The sequence below is a fragment of the Tachypleus tridentatus genome, chromosome 10, assembly GCF_004210375.1.
Source record: "Tachypleus tridentatus isolate NWPU-2018 chromosome 10, ASM421037v1, whole genome shotgun sequence".
Classification (NCBI taxonomy): domain Eukaryota; kingdom Metazoa; phylum Arthropoda; class Merostomata; order Xiphosura; family Limulidae; genus Tachypleus; species Tachypleus tridentatus.
The window spans coordinates 161,078,168-161,104,677 of NC_134834.1; the positions used below are offsets into that span (position 1 = coordinate 161,078,168).

General features: G+C 31.7%; 1 protein-coding gene across 3 annotated transcripts; it reads right to left on the reverse strand.

Annotated features, from left to right (window-relative positions):
* Positions 1-863: 863 nt before the first annotated feature.
* Positions 864-21,094, reverse strand: LOC143230785 (uncharacterized). Of its 3 annotated transcripts, none has more exons than XM_076464925.1 (6): positions 20,646-21,094; positions 20,183-20,254; positions 19,290-19,381; positions 11,798-11,893; positions 3,061-3,240; positions 864-2,396 (listed from the first exon to the last, which is right to left on the reverse strand). In XM_076464925.1, the coding sequence occupies exons 2-6, from the start codon at positions 20,229-20,231 to the stop codon at positions 2,244-2,246; spliced, it is 570 nt and encodes a 189-aa protein (XP_076321040.1). In that variant the 5' UTR covers positions 20,232-20,254; positions 20,646-21,094; the 3' UTR covers positions 864-2,243. The 3 variants fall into 3 exon arrangements, with proteins under 3 accessions (XP_076321040.1, XP_076321037.1, XP_076321038.1); XM_076464922.1 differs by adding an exon at positions 17,953-18,097 and having other exon boundaries at positions 20,183-21,093; XM_076464923.1 differs by having other exon boundaries at positions 20,183-21,089.
* Between the last annotated feature and the right edge of the window lie 5,416 nt (positions 21,095-26,510).

Sequence of the window (26,510 nt, forward strand, 5' to 3'; positions counted from 1 at the left end):
ATAAGAATACAAAAAATAAAACCTGGTATTTAATTTAACAACATATACTTATAGCTCAGATACTCTAATCTGACTGCATGCATTACCAAACTGAAACTTTAAAAACCTAACTCAAAGCTTTTGTTTACTTTGTAGTAGATAATTATTAAAATAGTATGTATTGGTAAAAGCATTTTTCTGCAAGTTGAAATTATATATTATATTAAACACAGTACTTTTATTTTCATAAATATTAACAAAAAATACTGATGATTAACTTAAATTTTTCAAAAATCATATGTACGTTTTTTTCCATGCTTAAAACAAATCAGTTTATAACAATGGGCCACTTTCTGTGAACTTTCTTTCAAAGTACAGGAAAAATTCGCATTTATTGTTTATAGTATTTAGTACAAGTGCATATATAGATATTATTAGATTATCTGTATGGAGGTTATAATGTCACATTCTTTACTTTAATTCTTATATTTCCCAATACACTTCTCAAACTGAAACACTTCAATTACTGTATATAATCTCTCTCTTTTTTTCCTACAAAGTGAAGCCTCGTTTATGTAGAGCAAAATTAACAAATATATCTCTCAGTTCTTCAGTACAACAACCACCTTGATACATGACATTTTTTCTACACATCATTACTTCAACATGTATGAAAGTTTTTGAAACACGAAATCCATCGGTGAGTACTTATCATTATAAACTTGTTTTACTCTGATTCATGACTTAACACATTAACATTAGTAAAAATGTTACTTTATTATAAAACAGAAGTTTTTATCCATCTATTAACATTTAAAGGAAAATGCCTCAGCCAGAAAAGAAAAAACAACCTTAAATAATCATTTAATATTTTTCTCAGATGCTTGTTTTTTTGTGAAAGACTTGACTAAATTGCAGAATTTTACTTTTAATATAGAAAAAATTTATGACATTATTAATCTTATAACATATTTGTATTTTTTAAGTTCACAAGGCATTACATAATCTTAGTTATTTAATTAGCATGTTTGGGAAGAAGTGATTTATAGAAGGAATAGCTTTTTGTTTGTTTGTTTAGAACTAAACTCAAAGTTACACAGTAGGCTAGCTGTGCTTTGCCCACCATGGGTATCAAAATCCAGTATTTAGCACTGTGAGTCCCCAGATATACCACTGTGCCACTGGGGGGAGGCAAGGGAATAGCTTCAAAACTATCAATATTATATCAAGTACATTAATTATCAAAGGCAATCAAAATCAAGACTATAAAACAATAATAAACAAGAAAATTTCAAAACTTGTTTTTAATTTAAAAACAAAACTTGTAGCACCTTCTAGATGTAATCCAAATGTCTTGATAGAGATTGCCTGTGGTAATAGCACCAAAAAGCATTGGGGATATCCAATCTGTCAGACAAAATCCAAAAAGGAAATAAGAAAACAGTCATGAGTCATGGAAAATTAATTAAGAGTACAGAGTTGAGAGACTGTTGGAATAAGCACTCATGACCTCTGGATTACAACTGGAAAGTGCAACAAATATTTTATAAAAAGAAAAAAGTTCTGAAATCTTGAACTTGTGATCAAGCAATAGAAAAAAAGTAAAAAAATTACATTTTGAGAAGTTTATATTTCATTTATCTTTAAGAAATCTGAGCAAAATTAAGCTTGAAAAACTGTATTGACTCAATGAATTCCACAAATGATTCCTACGTAAAATTACAGATGTCTTACTTCAAGTCTTTCCATTCATTGGTTATATTGTGTAAAATCCAATAATTTTTAACATTGATAAGGGAAACTTAATTTATTCTATACCTGCCATAATTGACATGAACAATTAGGTGATAAAAAAACTTGTAAAAAAACAAAACAAAGAAACATGCATGACACACATACACACCACTTTCATGTTTCTTTTTTGTTTTGTTTTTAATAAAAAAAATATTTTTAGCATAAATATCACACATAAACATTTAGCTTAAGTACTTAAAGCAACTTCTGTTCTATGGTGCTGAAGATAAACCTGACAATTAGCAAGTGACTTAGTAACTAGATTGTTATCAAGTTAGAAAATACATGGGCTACCAGATGTTTAATTTAAAACAGGTAATTATGAAGAAACCAAAACTGTTGCATAATTTTATCTTGTTCTCTAATGATTCAAAATGAAAAATTATTTAATAATAAAAATGGTGCTATGCAAGTTATTGTTTTGGTTGTTTATGAAAATGTCTGTAAAATGCACCTTCAGAATACTGGCATTAAGAAAAAACACTAAAATTGGACCAAACGTCTAATGAAGATGGAGAAGAGATATCAGATGCAATCAATGGAGGGTTCCAAATGTCAAAGGTTTGAAACAGGTTGAAGCTATCAGTTGATAGAGTTGAAGTAATTGATGGGGGCATTGGAACCTGGAAATAAATAAAATTTTCTGAAATGACATTAAGACTTTTATCATGTTGTAAGATAGGTGTGCATTACCAGGAACATGCTAACAGATTTTTATAATTAGAATAATGCATGATCTTTCCCATTCCATAATATTCTTTTAACATCATGACAAAAGAAAAAAAGTGTTATTAAGTTATTGACAAAATACATTTTTTAATCTAAGAAAAATATAATGCAACCAGGCATTTAACTTTTCATAATACAGTTATATAATGCATCAGAACGTGATTTCGTATCCTCTTCAATAGATACAGTTTAACTAAAACTAAAATTATTACATTTCACTTACAAACACCTTTCTCATTTTTTGGTTTGAAAATTCTGAAAACTTAATATCAAGTCAATTAATCCAATAATACTTTTTTTTTTACATAAATGAGTTTGGATTCTGATAGAACACAGTAAATAACTGAAGAATGGACATATGAACTATTATCACATATAACTAGGCAAATATAAAGTGAAGTAGTAAACGTAGGTCTTCCCCATTCATACATATATGAAGAATTATGGTTGAAATTTAGGGAATTTTTGGATAAAAAATATTTAAGTTGTTAAGAAAGTTCAGTGATTACGTTTTACCAAAGTCATAAAATCTCTTGAGCTAACATACAATGATTTTACCTCAACAAACCCAGACTCTTCAAATACTTCCTGATCTCTTTCAGTGGTATTCAAATTAGCATTATCCAAATTCAATAATGGTTGAGCAAATGTGGAACTGTTTGCTGTTGGCCAGATACTAGATAAAGAATTCCTACTGCTATCTACAACAGAACTCCAAAAGTGACTAGAAGCTTTGGGCTATGGCAGTCATGATAAAAAAAAAATATTAACAACACAATTTAATACAACCAAGAAAAAGGGTCTAAAGAATGGTATAGACAAGTCAAAGATGTTTTACAAATTTGTTATCTTTAGTCAATCAACACAGATTACAAAAATATATGTAAGAAACATATATTCAATTTGTAAAAATTGATGTTATTGTGAAATGATACCTCTTGGTAACTACTTTAAGTGCTGTGAAATCTCATGTTGTTAAGGGCATTGTGTGTAACACCTCCCTAGTGTGTTCTTCTGCATGAGAATTTTGCTTTCAATTTTATAAAGATTAATAAAAGAATCAGTAACCAAAAGATAAGAACATTCGTGGACCACTCAACACAGAGATAATGCTGATGTATTTAATTATAGAGAAAAGTGTTGACAATGAGAGAAGGGAAAGGGAATAAAACCTTCGTGGAAGGAAAGAACTTGATGATAAACTTATTACAACAGTAACTCTATTCATGAGAAAGAACTTGATGATAAACTTATTACAACAAGTACTCTATTCATGAAAAATTTTCATTTAAATTACTTCCACGTTTTACAAGTTTTTAAAAACTTATAAAATAAACAATTACGAGAACTGAAGCGTGCCTAATTATCATCACGTGTTCGAAGAAGTAAGAGGATTTCATTTACAGACTGAGAAATAGTGTATTTGATTATGTCCTTCTACCATATTGAGGGCTGGAAAGCTAACAATAAGAAGGTTTTCATCTTACCTACTCCCCCCCAGTGTGCTACAACCTCATTCTACTTTTTATTTCAATTAATTCTTTACTTGGACAGTAGTAACCTTCCCAAAACTGTTTGCATGCAGCAAAGGGTGATTGATATATGTGGGGAGTTGAGCACCCACATCTTGCTCTCCTAAATTTTATTTCTTATTCTATATCTATTGCTACTATTTATTTCTTATGCGAGACTACCGAATAGAGGTTAAGGCTAGTAGACGGTGTATCCCCACCGCAATGTGGGTCCTATTTCGGAGTCACCTCCAAAACCCAGGGTACATTTTATAATCCCACATTGTAGCTTGTACCATTGGATCTTTTCAGTTGATATAGCGTTTTTTGTTTAATTTGCTTTTGTTTCAGCTTGTTCTTGTGTTATAAACAAACTAATATGTATGCATTTACACACACACATACACATGTTAAATCAAGATAGTTTTAGTTTTTATAGAAGACAGGGCCACAAACGTCTTATATTTTCATAATTTTGATCAATACTAAAAAAGTTATTCTGGTTTGGGTAATAATTATCCATTATCATTATATTACCTTTAGATACACTTTAAGCTATGTGATGAGTTCAGTAATCTCATGATAAAGGAATATATTTTGCAGGCGAATTTAAAAATGAACAAAGTAGGCCTAATTGAAAACGGCCAATTTATTTAACAAGAAACAGGAGTCTGTGTTTAGGTTCTTAAGGTATATTGAGTTACAAGAGACTTTATCGGTCTACATAAACTTAGCAACCAGCTCAGTATTTATTAAAGTATGTTAACCAGTTACTTAAATTAACGGTTCACGTTATGTAACATAAACTCCTTAAAGTATATTGGGGTGTAAATGTTACTTACTACTATGATTCACCGCTTGTTGTAATATAACGACCTTGTTTGAGTGAATCGCATCGCGTATTTCTAATAATGTATCTAAGATCGGCTGGTGTGGGTATTAAAACTTTTACTAACATAGCACAGAACGTTTCGACCTTCTTCAATCATCTTCAGGATAACCCGATGCCTTCACACTTTAAAAATCATTTATTAATATAAACTAATATACTTTTAAGAATATGAAATAAAATTAATTAGAAAAGTAATAAATTTCAAATATAACAACATTTTGGTACATCAAATGTATGCCAACTAATAACTGTAAAACATAAATATACATAACATCAAACATCCTCTAAACATTTACAGTCAAATTGGTGTCTTCACTGCAATAATACTTCTTAAAACGGATGATTTCTAGTACATGTATAACCGAAAATAATTCTAATTGGAGACACCGTAGTCTGCAAGTCCACTGATCTTAGGCTTAACACAAATCAGGCCTTTACTAAGTACGACTATATTAGATACAGAAATAAATTAACACTAACTTGGGTACATTTTCACTTTAGTTTAGTTATTGTTAAATTTTACTGTACATAAAAATAGCAAGAAATATACAAATAAAAGTTTTTTTAAAATATCTAACATTAGGTTGTAAAGCAACAAATAGCCTACCTGCTTTGTGCCATAAAACACTAAATCAATCAATGTAGAGCAACAGTAAAGGTTTTTAGCTCATAGCTGACCCCCAGTGGCTCAGCGGTATGTCTGCGGACTTACAACGCTAAAAATCGGGTTTCGATACCTGTGGTGGGCAGAGCACAAATGGCCCATTTTGTAGCTTTGTGCTTAATTTAAAACAACAGCACAGAGCTGAATAAAATAATAAAGTATACTCACGTTGGTTTGTACGCATGCGCATTTAGATGGTAGGTGCAGGTACATTTTCGGAACAAATTCTCATTTTTATTTTAAGAGACAATTGTTTGTTTGTTTGTTTGTTTTTTGGAATTTCGCACAAAGCTACTCGAGGGCTATCTGTGCTAGCTGTCCCTAATTTAGCAGTGTAAGACTAGAGGGAAGGCAGCTAGTCATCACCACCCACCGCCAACTCTTGGGCTACTCTTTTACCAACGAAAAGTGGGATTGACGTCACATTATACACCCCCACGGCTGGGAGAAAAAGCTGTCAAATTCATTTTTACTATTTTATCAAACTGTGAAAATCCAGACTAAAAATGACCAAAATTGTGATTGAAGCCTTAATAATTGAACACGATGTTGAAAGTGCCCTAAAGAACTTTATAGAGAAAAAAATGTGAGCATGCTAGACAAACAGCATTGACAGCATTCTTCAATCAGTGTACACCACCCTCCTAGCCATGATGATGTTGATACTCCCACTCGGTCCAGCATGGCCAGATTGTTAAGGCACTCGACTCATAATCTGAGGGTCGTGGGTTCAAATCCCCATCATACCAAACATGCTCACTATTTCAGTGGTGGGGGCATTATAATGTGATAATCAATCCCATTATCTGTTCATGAAAGAGTAGTCCAAGAGTTGGCAGTCGGTGGTGATGACTAGCTGCTTTTCCTCTAGTCTTACACTACTAAACTAGGGACAGTTAGTACAGATAGCCCTCATGCAGCTTTGTGCAAAATTCAAAAATCAAACCAAATAAAACATTTGATAATAGTAATAATTACACCATTTTATTTTAATTAAAATTTTAAAATATCATTCATAAATAATTTCAATATATTTTACAAACTACAGGAATTAACACTCAATGTTAGATCTTTCTATGATAATATTTTCCATTAAAGTTATCACAGTTTTAAAACAGACAAATTCTTACAAGCTATGTATTTTTACTTAACATGTACAATTTGTCCAACATGTTTCCCAAGAAATACAGGAAATAGCTGTAGGAATTATTTTCACAAGTTTCAGATTTATATTTCTTCAAACTTCAATATCTTACACGATAAATTTAAGTAAGAAAGACTATAATAAATCTTTGCATATTAATTGTGTTTGTGAAGGTAATAATCAGAGTTCTAAACACTATTAAACATATTTACCCGAATTCACTTTGGGAAAAGAAAAAAAATCAAAACATATTAATCTATATTAACAAATAACAGTTATGTTAAAGAACATTACAAGATTTCACAGACGGAGCTCATATGCTCACTCTAATGTTTCACAAATGATGTTTCCCTATCACGAGGTGAACACCATATTTTTTCAACATTGTTATAAATCAATAATTTTTTTGCCACCAATAACACGAGTAACAGTTTTACAAAATAATAAAACTTTTTTCAAATCTTTCACACATCATGCAACAGATTTACTGTTATGCATTTGTTCTGATGCCTACATTTCTTTCAATTTGATGCTTGTAGTGTATATTGTTGGATGTGTATTGTGCAAGTCCCAGCTGTTTTCTAACTTTCTGGAAGATTCTTAAGAGTAAGAATCAACAATATTTGTTTTACAAAAATGCTTACACATTTTTTAAAATGGTTTAACATTCAAGATTATCTCCTTAAGCCATATAAATCAATGCACCAAAAAGCAGAACAATTTTTTTTATCACTACAAGTGTACTACAAGCCACAGAAGCTATAATTGTGATTAATGCTTATTAATCAGAAAACGATAGAATTTGATCAGGAATTTTTATAGATACTGAATATCACAACCTGTTTAACTTCAGTGAATTAAGTTATGGCATTAGTATATCTACAAGGACATTAAATATCTTTTGTGTGTATTAATCTTGTTGACAAATGTCATAAATTTAATACATATAAATATTTAATTAACATTTAAATTAAAATTTCCAGGTGTTTCAAATTGTAATACATTATGAACGTTACATAAAAAATTGGAGACTGATCTGAGATAAATTATAATACATAACAATCAACAATATAATTTCTCTAAAATTAATTTTAAGATAATAATGAATCACTGTTATATTGCAGCCACGATTAGCTTTACTTCTCTTTAATATCTTACTATATATAATTAAAGCATGTTCTTTACATGGTGTATTATTACAGTACTAACAGTAATTTTGTTATAGTAAATGCATTTACCATTAGTACTACATCTTGTCCTTAGTCATAATAATAATAATGATGTTAGCTTTCCAGCTACTTCTTATAGTTTGACTTTATTCATTACTTCCTGTACTTACACATTACATCAGTAAAGATATAATCAAACACACATGTGCAGCCACAGTGAAGTAAAGTTCTTGTTATCAGAGTATTTTTATTTGAAACTATGCTCTGCAATAAAGAAATAGTTGTTGCATAAATTTTAGTTATTTTTCTAATTTATTGAATCTTCAATGCACAAAGTGGAGAATTGTTTTATGGATTTTTTGTGGTACCAGTACTGGTGAGTTTGTTTTATAAATCTATTTTTATTAGTACAAGCTTTATCATTACATTTTAATTATAAAAATTAATTTACATTGCTAGCTTATTACATGGAATTAAGCCTAACCTAAATCACCTAAGCTAATTATTATCATGAGGTATTACTGGGATTACAGCCAAGAATATCACTAACAAACAACAATACTCAACTGACAACAACAAAGAGATTACAAGCAAAAATGTAAAACCGTATATTTAATTAGAAATATTTATTACTCAGTTGATTTTCATCTGTTCTATGTGGACAGCTACCCTATATCAGACATTCAAATTAATTACATAATGGTCTTGACTTTGATGTAGCCTTCTGTTAAAATATTGTATCACAACAATAGAATTTTTATCACACCAACTCCACATTGTACTGTTGACATCCTCTTATCATCCCTTCCTTGTAAACAGTGATGATGTAACACTGAATAAGTTCCCACCAGTTGAATGTATTATGCTACATAGCAATTAGGGATGGTACAAGGAGTGACAGTGGTCTTTAGAATAATGTTGACTCTTTTTCTCATTATCATATATATATACCATATGTTTCAGCAAGAAAAAAACATGAAGTCAAGCTTATCATTTGAAACATTACTTTTTACCAAATTAGAGCAGTTTATTCGAAATCAGCTCCCCTCATCAGTAACCCCAGAAAAGGACAAAGTAGAAAACTAAACTCCTTGTAGTAGGGGACTACAGTTTATATGATTGAATTTTCCTTTATTCACCACAGTACACCTGCATTTGTAAACATATTTAAAGAATATAAGTGGTATGTAGCACTAGTTGCTTCAGAATGAATGAAAGTCATTGCAGTACAAAAAAATAATGCTTAAGTGCAAATATAATGAGTTATCTCCTTTGTAATTTATTTTTCAAGTGAATATTAAGTATCAGGTTCCACTTTGTAAAAGATGATATAAATAGGTGTCTGCTACAATTTAGAGAATGAAAAGAATGAGAGTTATCACTAATACAGATGGTTAATCACACTTTAAAAGAAAGGTCCGCATGTTAATGCTCTAGTATGATGTGATAAATTTGAGTTACAGCACTGTGCATTAAAATGATTAACTTGTGTACATTCGGTTTATGGCAAATCTATGGTCCTTTGACAATATTAAATGTCATGAATATACTTACAGAACAGACTCCAGAATGTTTGTCAAACCCCTTTATGAAGAAGAATATTAATACGGAATGTTTATAACGACAACACAGTTTAAATAATTTGACAGTGCAATACAGCTGTGAAAGGATTTACTGAATACACTCAAGAAATACATCACAGTCCTCTGTGAGGAAAGATGTTTATACAGAATATTGAGAAGAGCAAAACAATTGAAAACAATTTAAAGAGCCATGAAAGAATTTCCAAGAATATATTCAAAAACAGTAATAAGCTTCAAAACCACATCTCAAACAAGTGCAGAGCAAACTTAAAAATTTGGCTTAGGAAAATGTACCCCTCTAAAGATAATAAACAAGGATATGGCATTCAGCCATACCACAAAATCAATGTCTAATTACATGCAAAAAATGAAGTAATGCTGGAATTAAAGGAATTCCATTCAATAACATACCCATTATATCCTTTACTTCAGAACCAATAATCACCATAAACTAAGTTTTAAAAGCCAATGTCCACAGATTCATCTGTTATTAATAAAAGCTTTCTACTTGTCAAAAATAAATTATATACAAACAAACTTAGCATAGATGCTACATTAAGAGTTTAAATCTCAAATCTATCCATATCTTAAACCACAGCTTTATAGTGTTTTACATCACTTAGGTGGCAAGTAATAGTTGATTCATTATTATAAAGATTGTATAAAGTGTTGTCATAACTCTAAAGAAAGAACTGACAACATTTCAATTATTTGAAACACTTCTCAAATATATTAATATAAATATATTTTTTTTATACATTCTTGTTCTCAGGAAGACATTTATAGGCACTGACCTTTAAATTTTGCTTCCAAAAGTTAGATTAATTTCTAAAATGTAAAGAGAGCAAGAAAGAACACTTTTTCTAACTTATGATTCATCAGAATTCATGTATCTGAGCATTTTATGTCCTTTCTGATGTGTATTATTTCAGTATTGATGCACACAAAATATCAAAGGAATACTATAACAACATGATTATTTTCAAAATAATACAAGAATGTTATAATTATAATTTTAATCAAAACAAAAAATGCACAAATTTTGCCAAACATTTTGAAAATTATTTCAAACTGTCACTGCTATAGTTGTTATACAATCAGTAGTTAAGTTTTATAGCTGACAACTGTGTGCAAAAAAATTGTGGAACAAATAAAAATCATTAATATTTCATAAAAGTAATTGATCCTGTAATGTATATGAAAAAAAATTAGCAAACTATAATAGCTGTGATATATCTTTTACAATTCATAAGTTAGTACTGTTCCATTGACCTCTTCATTACACATACATTTAACATTAAGATATCTCAGGAGCAGCAAAGACTGGGAATATAACCACTATGTGGAATTTCATGAAGAAATTTTTCATGTCACATTAAACTGTAAATTTTTCTTAATTAGTTTATTATAGATTCCAAATTAAAAGTATGTAAAAACAGGATTTTAAATCCATCTTTTGTGTGTAACATTTCTGTGCCAACACAAACATTTTTTCAACACAAGGATTTATCAACTAGGATGGACATGATGGTAGACAAAAAAAAACCTATCCTAATATGTAATATTTCTTTTCTGTAAAATGCAACATTTAAGACATAAGTGATTTCAGCTCCCTTGATATGTTACTTTAAAATTACATCTTCAGAAATGACTGTAAATGCTCAGAATTTATTTGCATTTTACTTTACTAAATCCAAAAATGAGAAAATCGAAACTGTTCTCTTCTTAACACCCTTAGCAGCCTTTCAGTGTAATAACAAAATCAAATTAAAGAACTACTTCCAGTGGTGGATTAATAACACAGCTGCTGAACATTGTTTAAGAAAGAACATCATACTGTGTTTTATGGTCATGCAAAGGAAACAAACTTAACACATTCCAACAGACAAAAAAAGGGAAATCCATGAATATACAAAACAATAAATGTATTACAACTAAATACAGTAATAGTATAATAACTTCAGCTGTGATTAATAATATCAGTGATGCAGTGTTTTGTTTGGGAGGTACAAACTATAACAAGCCATTAATGAAGTTACTTTTTTATTCACATCATGAATATACTTAACTTGTGTAAATTAATTAATTTATTTAATATTTTTTTGTTCAAACTTGCATATAGTTGAAGACAATTTGAAGTAGAATATACAAAGTTGAAAAAGAATAATTACATAAATATTTGGTTATAATTAATACAGTACAAGTTTTCAACATAATTCTAAACACTGGTAAAACTTCCATCATATTTTCGTCAGTCTCATAAAAAGCTTACAAATCAATGAGCAAATACTCATTGTAAACTGTATAACAAGCTATCATTAAATCATCTTACCTCTTTCATCAGCATTTTCATCTTTATTATTTCAGCATATCGGGTTAAAACTTCCCATGGGGCATGAATTTTGACAAAGTTTACACCAACTGTGCTCTATTGAAACATAAAAAATAAGATGTAACCTTACAGAGGTTTTCTTATTATCTACTCTCAATACAAATGGTATTGTGAGTAAAAATATAAATAAATATATGATTTAAAACATATTTCACACAATTCAAAAAAGTTTGAAAATTTTAAGATAATAATCAAAAAATATGTTTTTCAGTAATATAAATAACTTTTTTCATACTTTAGCACTCTTACAACAAGCTCAGTCAAATCAACTTTGTTTGTGACCCCAAACTGACCTTTACTTTTCATACTGTGACTTAATGTTTTTGTGTATCTTTGAAATTTCACAAGCTTTCAGTAAACATTACCAGATTTTTGCATACAAACACCAGAAAGAAATCAAAATATTGACTGCTCTAAGTGTAAAGTGGTTCTTACATTATGGAAAGAACATATGGTAATTTTGATTTGTTTCCTTTTTTTTTAACATGGTGGTTATGAGGATAAAAAATAATTTCCTTCATCTGAAATTTATCAAATTTCATTTGTGTAATCTCCAAAACTTCTTGAATAAATATCAAGTTTTTCTCAATAAAACTTCATATTCTATCTTCTATTTTCTCTATCCTAATTCTCCATGCATTTTTTTCAGTTTGACACTCCTCATAACCACCATGATAAAATTAAATGAAACAAATCAAAATTATCATTATGTTCTTTCCATAATGACTGCAAATTGTAACAGGAAACTATGATTTTATCACAAGTAGCTTAAATATTGTAATAATATAATTTCTACTAAAATATTTTTGTTTTATTGCTCTTTGAACTGTGTCTAACTAATAATCCCACCACAAAGTTGAAAATCCCATGACAAAGTGTATCATATATTACATGATCAAATAATGTAACTCATGAACTGCTCACAAGCACACCTTGTGAAGCATTTGTAGTACTATTGGTATCTTACCTAATTAAACGTTCTTCAATTTAACAAGTTTCTACTTTTTTACATTTTATTTACTTTCATTTTAATAAATAAAAAATTGATATGAAAAACAAGAAATTACGGTACTTCACTAGATCTTCAATTTTTTTGTTTTCAACAAAATTTAAGCCTAGTGTTTTGTATTAGAGGTACAAACAGATTAAAAATTTTTGATTTGTTTAATTAATGCACTTACATACACAACATAATAAAACATGGAAAACAAACAATGTCCTACAACTATCACAATTTCTCTGGCTTTCCACCTACGAGATAAAACTTCAGCTAAAGGCATCAAAAAATTTCACACAGAAATAATGTTTGAACTGGAGAGAAAATAAACAATTCTTTGAAGAAAAAAACGATGTAATATATAATTTGTTAGATTAAATCTTTGACTTTTTATTGCATATAAATAAATATAGTTTATGACATCAGAAAGAACTACTGGTAAGTGGGTCTGATTTTCTCATTTATTACTCTGTAAACTAATTGTATAGAAGGCTTTGCTTGAGCAATAACTATGTTACAACAAATAATTTCTACCACATCTACTTTTAGGAGAAAAAATAAATAAGAGAAGAGACAAAAACTAGAGGGTAAATTACACAATTTCACACTATGGGAGTTTGAGGATTTTTTAAAGTATTTCCTTATAAAATTAAGAATTTAAAACTTATGTAATATTAATATTTTAATTATTAAACATGTTTTGATGTCACGTTTATTCATGTACAATGATATTAAAGTGAGATAGTTACACTTTAAATATAACTGAAAATGTAACATAAGCCTTATGACCTATCCTCAGCATAAGGATTAACCAATTTACCACCTGCTGCATTTCATTTATTTTTAACTCATTTTGAAACAGCCCATAAAAGGTCTCAAAAGGAGAAAAGTTGGTTGGTTGATTTAGTGTTTTTTGGCACAAAGCAGCTACGCTATCTGCATCAAACATCCAGTAAAAAGGTAAAAATAAATTAAATGTAGTAAAATACATAAAAGGAAATGAAGATTAAACAAAATATCATTGAAAAACAGAAAAAGCATAAAACCAATGTTGACACCTAGTCTACAATGTTAAGATAGAAGGCAGAGTATAAGAAGTTGTAAAGGACTTTCTCTAGCATAATGGTAATAATCATTGCCTGTCAGGAAGACTAACAGGTAAGTACAAGAACCACCACCAGTCACCTGAAGTTGGTCTTTTCAGTCCTGGTTATTTGTCATTATGGCCAGTACCAAAAGGTAAAGTAATAAAAGTGTTAAAAGACATGCAGCAAAATTGTAAAAACAAGTCACCAGGATGACTAATGGGTAGTTCAAACAGCAGCGTTAGTCACCTGAAGTTGGCCTTTCCAGTCCTGGTGTCGAGTTATTTAATGTTATGGCCATTTTTCAATTTAAAATTGAACTAGAGATTGAGACTCTTAAAGGGAGCCACAATTAAAAAGGTGTAATGAATAAATATCCAACACTTAAATGAGATTATAAAAGATTAATGGCCATTAAAAAACTAAAAACTTTATCAAGGTGGACAGTGTTACCATCACCAATAACACTGTCCAATGTTACAGATTATCCCTGGGAAAAAACATGTTTAAAATAGTGCCTTCATTGAGAATCGTAACGATGGCAAGAAAGTAAAATGTTTCTTACAGTGATTTGAGTGTTACACAAACATAACACCACTCTATCAAGAGAAGCAGGAGAGAGATAGCGCAGAATGTCATAGTGTACATTATCAGGTTCAACAGGTGTACTGCCAGACTGATAAAGGGGTATTTTCAGTTCCACCAGTGTAAAGGGACGATTATAGTCGAAGAGACAGTCAGTTCGGAAGGAAAGAGTCTTGATGGCCATGAAGTTGGAGGAACAAGCAGAAGTGCTAGATACTCGGCAAAAGCTTTCACCTAGAGTATTGGCGATGCTCAGGACATCAGCTACCTCTTGGCCATCAGAGAGTAAGATTGAGAAGAGGACAGAATTGTAGTGCCCACTGACCTTTCAAATCCTATTCCATATGACCTTGGAACTGGTGGTAGAAGATATGCTATTTGTGAACTTAATCCAAGATTCCTTCTGTCTTTGACGTCTTATCCACCTAGCATGTGCATGGGCCTGTTGAAAAGCGATGCGGTTTAAAAATGTGGGATATCTAAGGAAAGTATCCCGGGTCCGTGTTTGAGCCTTTCGTGCCATGTGACAGACAGGATTCCACCACGGATGAGAATATCGTGGAAAATGTGTTAATGTTTTTTGGAATACACTGAGCACCTGCTTGTATAATACAGTCAGTTACCACTGCCACACAGTCGTCTATTATTGGCTGACTTATGATGGCAGGATCAAGTTCTGCGAGAGCAGTGAAAGTGGACCAGTCTGTCTGATCTAGCTTCCACCGGGGCACGCGGGTCAGGTGACATCGACCACGGCCAGTTTCTCTCAAAAGTATAGGAAAATGATCACTGTCTAGTGGATTTGGGAGAATAGTAAAGGGGAGCAAATTCAGAGATCAGTTGCAGTAAAGAACTGACTAGGCGCATGAAAATAAGTGGAAGAACCAGTAGTGAAAAGAGAAAGATTGTGATCAGACAGCATACACTCTACAGAGCGACCCCTCCAATCAATAACAGCACTTCCCCCAGAGAGGATGATGTCCATTAAAGTACCCCAGGATTAGAAAGGGAGACGGCAACTGTTCAACGAGAGCATCAAGGTCTGATGCTTTTCATTTGTTTTGAAAACAATTCTCTTGGAGGCACAGAGAGATCTGTCTGCACTCCCACTGTAGTTGTGGAATGAAGTGCAGCAGCATATCTCGGAGATGAAGTGGCGGACAGCAATTTCCAAGCCTCAGGATAACTAATGTTACGAGTCGTTTTCAAACGCTGCATCTCTTTTCCTCCAACCATTTTGGACAAGAACAAAAGTAGGAAGGGTGAGAACCATTGCAGTTGACACAATGTGGGTCTGAGTCACACTCATAGGGATCGTGGTCCTTGCCACCACAACATGCACATGTGAGGGAACCAGGACATGACGTCTTTGAGTGGCCGAACCTCTGACATTGAAAACATCAGAAAGGGTTTGGAATGTACAGCCGTACTTTGTAATTTAGATAACCTGCCTTGATGGTGACAGGTGCACATAGTGATGTAAGTGTCAAAACGAGGATATTTGTCAGCAGTGTAACTCCATCTTTGCAAGTGGATAAACCAACGAGAATCTCTGACTCAAGGACGTTCTTCAAATCCTTCTCAACAATAACTCCTCGTAATGAATTCAAGGTAGCATGAGGGGTAACCTCAATGGGTACATCCCCAATTGCCTTTGAATTCAAGAGGAGTTCACTGTGTTGGGATGTGGATGTTTCAACCAATATGTCTCCAGATCGAAGCTTCTTTACTGACTTTGGAGAGCCAGCGAGTCCCTCTAATCCATCCTGAATAAAAAAGGGGGACATTTGCCCTAAAGTGTTTCTGAAAGAGAATGTAATATAAGAAAATGAGGTACAGGTGTTACAGATGTTGAAGATTGCTGCTCAGAGTCTTCAAGACGTGGTCATTTACCTATTGACTGTTTTTTTACTATTTTACTTAAATTTTCAGTAAGAGGATCCATAGGAAAAACAAGAAAATTTCGGTTCCCACTGACCCCACCTACCATGGAGCCCTACGAGGGAACGCACTACAATGTCAAGCAAGGACACTGCAGCAATGCCATGGTTTCGTGAGCACTATACCCAAACACCAGCATCAGACACAATGTCCAAAACACCCATTGAGAACTTCCAACACTGGTATTTGGTTGACTCTAACCCAAGTGGACCAGCCGATTGACCCAAGGGGGCCACCCAAAGGCTGCCCATCTACAGGAATTCAAGGCCAAAGTGATGTGTTAGGGTTGGACCCCTCAATCACCAGGATCCTCTCCTCTCCTTCATGGGTCACCACGTGTGTGGATGTTTAGATCCCAGAGAAGGTAACCAGAAAAAACAGAACCTTCACTGGGAGGTCCCCTCACCATGTACAGAAATCCACACCGTGGGGGGAGAAAAGTTAAATGCACTAATCACATCATGTAATTACTTTATTATTCAAAGTCAGTTCTGGTTCTATATTTTAATACATAAAGCAATTGATTAAATAAAATAGGAATATTATGGTTCACACAGTAAAAGATGTTTCTAGTGTGGTTTCTACATCATTTTTTGTTATGAGTATAATGTTTGTTTGTTTTAGAGCAAAGCCACATTGAGCTATCTGCTGTGTCCACCATAGGGAATCCAACCCTGGATTTTAGTGTTATCACTAAACCTATCACTATCTCACCAGGGGAACAAAAGCAAGAATGAGCGATATGCAATTTCCTTAATATACTTTTGTCAAATATTATTAAGTTAAAACCCATTTTGGGGTAAAAATTCATTTCCACATCAAACAGAGTATATACAACTTCTAAGCCTAATAAACCTCATAAAATATTACTAGGATTATAAGTAAAATTATTAATAAAACAGGTTACCCAACTCTTCATATAATTATTGTAATTATTTCTGTGATACAGTATACCATTAGATAGACCAGTGTATCAAGTTAGTTACATAATTTGTTGATCTATGCACAAAGCTATCTTTTACCTCAAGTAATTAATAAAAATAAATGTTATACTAATAATTATACCACTAGCTTTAAACATTTCATATTACTTAATGCTTGAAATAAATACCTTTCCCTAATATATTTCCTTAGTACAAGTTGTTTGTTAAATATATAATAAACTATTCAGAGTTAACAGCTACAGAACAGGAATATTTTTGTAATATAAATAAAAACAAGTCTGAAGAAAGACACATTAAAAACACAATAATGAAAGATACAGCAAAACAACAGCTTTGCAAATAAGCAAAACTTTGAAGACTTGCATTTATCACTTTAACTACATGAAATCTTGTAACCAAACACAAAATGTTAGTTTAGTTAAATTTTAATTTCTTACAATTTTATGTTTCATACATTATTTTCTTATGTAAAACAAACACCTAAACCATCTATTAACAATTCATCATGAAATAACAGATATATAATGAAAAAACAACATTTACTTGATGAACATGTTCCAGTTCCAACCCTTCATCTTCCAGATTTGCCTCAAAAAGTTGTCTAATGTTTTCATGAGGACCGCTGTCTTTCTCTGATGATGGCTTGTAAACTAACACGACGGTATCCATCGTCAAACAAAGAAGGTTCCTAGTTAATACAATTCCAAAATTTTGTAATTCTAACTAGGTTTTTATTTCATCTAAACAAAAATCATTATTGGTTTGTCTAAATGTTTTGTTTAGATGAAATAAAAACCTAGTTAGAATTACAAAATTTTGGAATTGTATTATTGGTTTGTCTAAATGTTCTGTTTCTTGTTCATAACAAAAATAGTTCAATATATACATATACACTTGATCTTTTTTTCATCTATCAAAAGTGAATCTGTATTTATAAAAAAATATTAATAGGCTTCTAAAGAGTATATGAACACATTTACTGAAATATCCTAGTGGCAGCTTGTAATTTCTGTACATGTAAAGCTCACAAGTTGCATAAATGAATAAGTATTCTTACCACAGAACATGGGGAAACTTCCCCTAAAGTAACCTCACCCAAGAGAAAATTATTTCCAAATTTAAGGGTTTTATTTCTAAATGATAACTTTTGTAATAAAAAGTAAGGGGCCCTTAAAACAGGGCCATTTTAAACATACTTGTACAAAAGATCTTTAGATATAAAACTAGACAATGTTTATAGACATAGTGTGTCTTTAGCACATGAATGTTCTGCTCCACAGAATTCACCAAATACAATTCTTCCCCTCAAGAAAATAATTCTGAAAGAAAATTTTCTTTAAATATTACAGAATAGTTAATGATTTTGAAAAAAAAGCATTTAATTTCAGTGATTGGTATAAAAAAATTATATCATGTACATTAAACCTGTCATATTAATTCCCTTGATAAAAAACAAGACATGTTATATACACAAAGGGGCACAGTAAATATTTATATTATTAATAAATATACAAAATATAATCATATCAAAATTACACTAGTAACTTTGTATATAAAATGCTGGAAAGAATCAAGCCAACTTAAGGTGTATATAAGACACATTTATTCCACCATTCAATACCTCAATTATTGAACTACTTAATTCACATGACAGTTGTACATTAAAAACTGTTTGTAAGATTTGATTTTTTTACATACACCATTAGAACTTTAAAATACAAGAAATTTGAATATCTGTTGATGTTTTTAAGTAAAAAAAAGTTAGCAACGTAACTATTTTGTAATGATAAAACAGGAGAAGTGCTAATAAACATGCATCATGTAATAAATAATAAACAGAATCATAAACTCTTTTTAACTATTGAACAATGTAATAATACCTCTGTGGATTCCTCAATCTGAATATCAATTTCACTTGATATTGATCTGATATCTTTAGCACTTTCATAAGTGCTCGACTCAGACTCTGAATCTGACAGAAATAATAATAATTAAAACAATGAAAGAATACACAGAAATGGTAATTTTTAATGTTGTTCACTGTTGAAATTAAAAAGTAAATTGTACGGAAAATCTGGTTTTCTTATGTCCAAATTTTTCTTACTTTTCAAATGTTAATCCTTAAAATAAATAAACAAACACTACCTACACTAACCAGTCTTTTATATCTGCCAGGTGACGTTTTCAATGAGATAATGACAAACTATAATTAGTGACCAATCAATCATAAAATTGGCTCTAAATTAACTGTTTGTTGAATACAATCTCCTATTAGCTGTAAATCTTTTTAGATATTTTAAAAAACATTCAGTCTCAAAACAATTATAAATGTCATTTAACTACAGTGTCTCTTCAAAGATTTGATTTACCATTCGTCACTTGAGTTATACCAGTTTCAGAGAATTTCACCACTCATGATTTAGCCTCGACAGGGGCAAATTGAGGGTGAAATTCCCTAAAACTGGTATAATATTTCAACAAGTGATAAATGAAATGAGAGATCTTGTTTCACATTTATTATTTTAAATGCCTCTGCTAAATAATTCAAAGAATAAATTAAGAACATTAAGCATATTTTATACACATACAAAACATTTTGTGGAACAGGCAAAAGCACATTTTTCTTTAGAAACAGTTTAAATGATGACATTAAATCAAAATTATTAAATACATACATAAAACGACAAGAAAAACTTATACCATTACAACATGAAAAACATGTTTCTTTTTCAATATTTGTCCTGAAGTATTTATATTCTTATTCGGTACTTACCTGCTAAAATTCTTTGGCCTGTTTCCACATCAGGCTCTTCCCCACTCATTTTCTTAATATTGAACAGCTAATCTAGATAACCAAATGTGACATTTACAGAAACTTGAAAACACACTACACTTGCTAAATATAATCATATATTATTCAACCAAATTACATAGTTATTTGAGAATTATTAGATGTTTTAAAGACACAAAACTAGCACTGTAGATGACAAATATTATCCAGCTATTGAATCAATATCAACATGTACGATCACAGATTGCAACAATGATTTGCTTTTAACTTTATAAAACCATGTCAACTATCTTTACATAAAAAGCACTTAACGCTCGTCTGGCATTAATGCAGTGCTCTATGTCTGGATCATGATTCATAATTAAGTCTGAAGCAGTTTCCATTGCTATAAACATTTTGTGAAGTTTATGTAAGGGAAATTATTTTTCCCGCTCTTCACTGGCACCTTCGTTACACTCTGGACTTTTTTTCTTCCTGATGTGCCCGATCTTGGTATAAATTAAGGACCGTATCATTATCGAGAGCTTGAGAATGTGTGTAAGTACACTCTCGAATATTAGCCACTTCCAAAGACTCAAATCCAAGACTGTGTCCAATTTTGACGACGTCTTCAGAAACATCCCTAATTTAGGACTTAAAGCCGCAGGAATCGCTTGCACAATTAGGCAGAACGTGCTTCCATATTGCTCTCATGTTACTCTCGAATCGTTGATACTCTCGATTGCACTTCTGATGATGTAATTTTTCCAGAATTTAGTCGAAGATAGTGCAGCTTCTGTAGTTGTAGTCTTTATTGCTTGAGAAAAAGTTCGCTTCAAATAATAAGCTTTAAACGTCACAATGACACTGTGATTCATTAATTGCAGTAGAGATGTATTGGGTGGAAGAAGATGAATTTTGACATTTTCATTAAAGTCACAAAGTCCCGTTGGATGGCTTTAAAGTCCAGGTTGTTTTCTTTTGCAGTAATGTTCAACTGCAGGACAAAATAACTTTTAACCAGTCTTGAAACAAAGGTTTCGTGACCCATTTTTTTATTTGTTCGCCAACCAACTGGGAGAGTCTTCTTTGCACAGCTGATAAATGTTCGGGAGGTCTCTGCACGATACACAAGCATAGATTTTAATTTAAAGTCGCCAGATCCATTTCTTCCTAACAAGTGTCAAACGATCTTTTAGCGCTTGTAACGTGGCTGAGTTTTTTTCATTTTCTGATAGGAAAGTTCTAGAAGGCATATTTTTCCCAAAATAAACCCGTTTCATCAACATTAATATTTGGTTATCTTTGTACCGTACTTTTTAATAATTTCTATAAATTCATTAGGAAATTTTTCAGCAGCATCTTTGTCTACACTTGAACTTTCGCCTGCAATACGAATATTATGCATACCAGAGTGTTTTCTTTGGCTCGGTATCATCACACATTCTTTTTCTCACGCATAATAAAAGGATCTCTGTAAAAAGTATATACCCCCCCCCTTAACATGAAAAAAACTGAACTGTCGCTGACAGCAAGTGATGCTCAGATTTATACTGTACAGCATATAAATGTGCATGCGCATTGTATAGGCTTCCAGAAAGATCTAGAATAAGCGAATGACACAAATTTGTAGACATCTTTTCAGAAATATTTATTAAAATGTCAACCATAATAAAAAGGGCCCAAAGACTTATACGTGAAGTCCCACTATAGTGAATCCCATACTGTTAAGCTGCACTGTGGACCTCCATTAATATCCAAGAACACACTTCAAAGACGAAGAGAAATATGTCACAAGATATTTATGAAATTGAACATTTATAGAAATATAAATCTACGTTTCAAAAATCGAAGTGTCACAGTAACAAAAATTACATTTAGCAAAGAATTTCATTCATGTACTACCTTGTAATTGATTTACACGTTAATTTTGCATGCTATTCTTCAGTTTAACTGAGAAATGAACAACTTAAAAATCTAGAAGTAAGTATATTTTAACGTCAACAAAGAGATAGGTTTGTTTGTTTTTGAATCTCGCGTAAAGCTACACGAGAACTATCTGTGATATTCGTCCCTAATTTAGCAATGTAAAACTAAAGGGCTGGTAGCTATTCATCACCACTTACCGCCAACTTTTGGGTTACTCTTTCACCAATGAATAGTAGGATCGACCGTCACATTATAACGGGGATTTGAACCCGCGACTTTCGTATGATGAGTCAAGTATTTTAACCACCTGGTCATGCTGGGACTGAGGGGAAAGTAGCATTTGCAATTTACATAATAGTTATTATAAATCTTAGGCCTATTTGATCCAGGGTATTAACTTTATTGTTACAGCACAACAAAACTATGATAGTATTTTGCCTGGCAACCATGAACAGGGTAATGAACATATTACCGTTTTTAGGACGAAAGATCTATTGAAATCTTGGCCCGGCATGGCCAAGTGTGTTAAGGCGTTCGACTTGTAACCCGAGGGTCGCTGGTTTGAATCCCAGTCGCACCAGACATGCTCGCCCTCCCAGCCGTGGGGGCGTTATAATGTGACGGTCAATCCACTATTTGTTGGTAAAAGAGTAGCCCAAGGGTTGGCGGTGGGTGGTGACGACAAGCTGCCTTCCCTCTAGTCTTACACTGCTAAATTAGAGACGACTAGCACAAATATCGCACTAGCTTTGTGCGAAATTCAAAAAACAAACTATTGAAATCTTATTAGTTTTAATAACAGAATATTTGATATAGCTAATTGTAGTTATTAATCCCTATATAGCACCATGGAATGCAGTATTTGTCACATAAGTTATATATGTGAATATTCTTTAACTGATTTTTTAAAATTTAAATATGGTTACAATGTTTATACATTTATAACTACTCAATTATAATTTATATGTATCATGAGACATCTGTTAGCAGTCTTATTGTGGTTGAAATCATAAATACCGACAAGACTTGTATTGTCAAAAGAAATTGCAAAGCAAGACTTCGTATAAATTTTATTTGCTTTAACTAAATTTCAAGTTGAAATCTCAGGAAAGTGTTGTTATTGTTTGTTAAATCTAAATTACTTGAGTTGGTACTGCATAACATAAACATGATTATAATATCTCAGTTCAACCAATAACAGAAAACAATAAACTTTGCAATCAGCAATCATAATTGTTAGTAAAATTTTTCCACCAAACGATATTACTTGAGTTCATGACGTCATTCAAACAAGAATACTTTGTAAGCATAGTAACACTGATATTTCACTTAGAAACAATACAGAAAGTGACTTACAAAGCGTACAGTGCAGAGAGATTTCAATGGCTAATTACACTCAATTATTTTATATTTTCGGTAGTTTCCTGCTTGTTTCAGGTTTTAAATTCGTCTACGAAACTGAACGTGGTTCTACTCTTACATTAATATGTTCAAACCAAGCTTATAAAAGAGGGAGAAAAGAAATAGTTATTTGGTACTCAAATCGCAATGAACTAGTTATTAATAATGAGAGAACGCAAATAAAATACGGTGGCAAATTAGTGCTAACCGACGTGCAATTTGAAGACGCGGGAATTTACACATGCAAAAATCGTGAAGGTGATTACAAACATGATGTCAGAGGTAAATTCAAAGTTTTTTTTGTAGACCATATTTTTATTTATTAAACGATAGTAATTTAACAGAAATAACATCTAAATCTGAATCGTCCATCTTGCTTTTAAATTTCTTTCAGCCATAACCTTTTCGTTTGATATTTCACCATGTGTATTGATTATAAAAATAATTGCCTGTGTATATGTAAGATTACACTATGTAACAAAATTTTTACTGTTTCTTGTTCTTGGGGACAAAATGTTATTTCCTAATTGCTTATGCCTAAAGTAAATGGTAAAGGCCTATTGTCTTCAAACTTTGCTTTTGTGACTTGGGAGCGTGTACAACGAAAACATGATGGGGGGAATATATTTGGGGGCTGATACTTGAAAGGGATTTATATATTTCAGTCGCAAATCTCGAAAAAGTACTTCTAAACATCTTTGTATAACTTTAGTATAAATACATGTAAATCTTGATTCATATGTTGTTTTATTCAGACATTATGTAAATATGCCCGTTTCTACACGTGTATTGACTACAAAATTATTTATATTGCCCATGTATACGTAAGATTATGATGACAATAGTATCACTTTTAACTTAATTATTTCACAATAAAAATTTCATATTATGTGTTACTTATTTGTAAACAACCAAGCGGAATGTTCATAGGAAGAAAAAAGAAAATTAATTCTGTCATTAATTATCGTTTGTAAAGCATTTGAAATTAGTTTATTAAAAATTCGATAACCAATATTTTATCAATCTTACTATATGTTTGTGATATTTATTTGTATTCATTGGTTAGAGCTATGGAATTCCTGATTTTTCTCTTACAGAGCTTGGTAGTTAACGAAGCTAAAAGTAAACAAGATACTCTCTGACAAATCAACCTTAGGAATTCAAAGATTTGGTTAAAATTTTGTAACTGTAAAGATATCCTACTGATCACTACACTTTCAATCTATTTAAAGTTTCTCTATAGTAGTTTCAAACTGTTAATACCACCGCCGTTCGATTCTCTTTCTTTTTTTTGCTAGCTAAGCTCTGCTCCCCACTAGTACAGAGGTAAGTCTACGGATTTACAACGCTAAAATCACAGGTTCGAATTCCTTCGGTGAGCTCAGCAGATAGCCCGACGTGGCTTTGCTAAAAGAAGTTTGTTTTTTGAAATTCGCACAAAGCTACTCGAGGGCTATCTGTGCTAACCGTCCCTAATTTAGCAGTGTAAGACTAGAGGGAAGGCAGCTAGTCATCACCACCCACCGCCAATTCTTGGGCTACTCTTTTACCAACGAATAGTGGGATTGACCGTCACATTATAACGCCCCCACGGTTGAAAAGACGAGCATGCTGGCCCTACTAAAGGAAAAAAAACACACAAACATAAACAACTTAGCTCTACATTTATTTTTACGTATACAAATTAAATATTTTCGTTCTTACCGTGAACGGATGTTTCTTTAATAGTAAAACGTTTTGATGGAGAGTGCAGATGTTAGTGAATCCTAATAATTATGTTTAATGCCACATTTGCTCGCAAATATTTCTGCCTCATTTTTCTCAATTTGCTCATTACTGATTTTAAGTCTGTGGTGTGCGAAAATCTCGTTTTAGATGATTACTTTAATGCTAGAACCCGTTAGTAGGTCTCATCTATAGCAATAAAAATATTTTTTCTTTATGCGTTGTAAAATATGTACAGGATGGGTAGAAAATGTTTAAGTTGGCGAAGCAATGATATTACACGATGATTTAATGTTTAAACTGGAATAAATGTGACTGAATAATTTCTTTGGTTAAAAGGAATTTTAATTAAAACTTCATTTGTTAAAACTGGTGTTTTCTTTTAAATTGATTCTCTTTTTCTTGCAGTTCAATATTTTCCAATGACTCGCAAATACGTTGTTTTTTCATATTCTTTATGAATAGATTTAAATCCAAGTCGTATAAGTATGTGTTTAGTTTAAGTAGAGTGCATATTTACAGAGAAAAATAGAAACAAAAACTCACAGCTTTAAAATGTGTAATATAATCTATTGTACCATTTAATCATTAATTAAAAAACGTTACGATTATAGTCTTATAATCGAACTGATAAGCAACCAGTTTTGGACTGACAACAGATAAAATCAGTTAACACTTAACATTAAATAACTATGTTCATGGAGTTATTGTTTTAATGAAATAGTCTCCCGATGGAACAGCGGTAAGTCAATGGATTTACAACGCTAAGATCAGGAGTTCGATTGCCCTCGGTGGACACAGTAAATAGCCCGATGTGGTTTTGTTATAAGAAAAACTATGTGTGCTTGATCATTCGAAAAGCTTTTCATTCTCTACAGTTAATTAGAAAGTTAAGTTCTTGTTTTCTACTCCAAGTTAGCTATCAAATATATTAGACAAAAGTGAAAGATTACCTCATACTTACAGTTTGTGGTCCCTGTATATAGTTGTCAGATTTTCATGTATTACACGTGGACTGATATTATGATATTAATACAGCTACAATAAGTACATTTCTATGTAACTTGTCTAAACATTTTCAAGGTATCTCTAATTGAAGCTGTATTAATGTCAGTTCACATGTAATAAATGAAAATCTGATAACTATGTGTAGGGACCACAAACTGCAAGTGTGAGGTGATCTTTCGCTTTTGTTTAATAGATTTGATAGCTTACTTGGAGGAGAAAGCAAGAACTTAACTTTCTATTTGCGGTCACATTCAGTGCTTGTACTAAC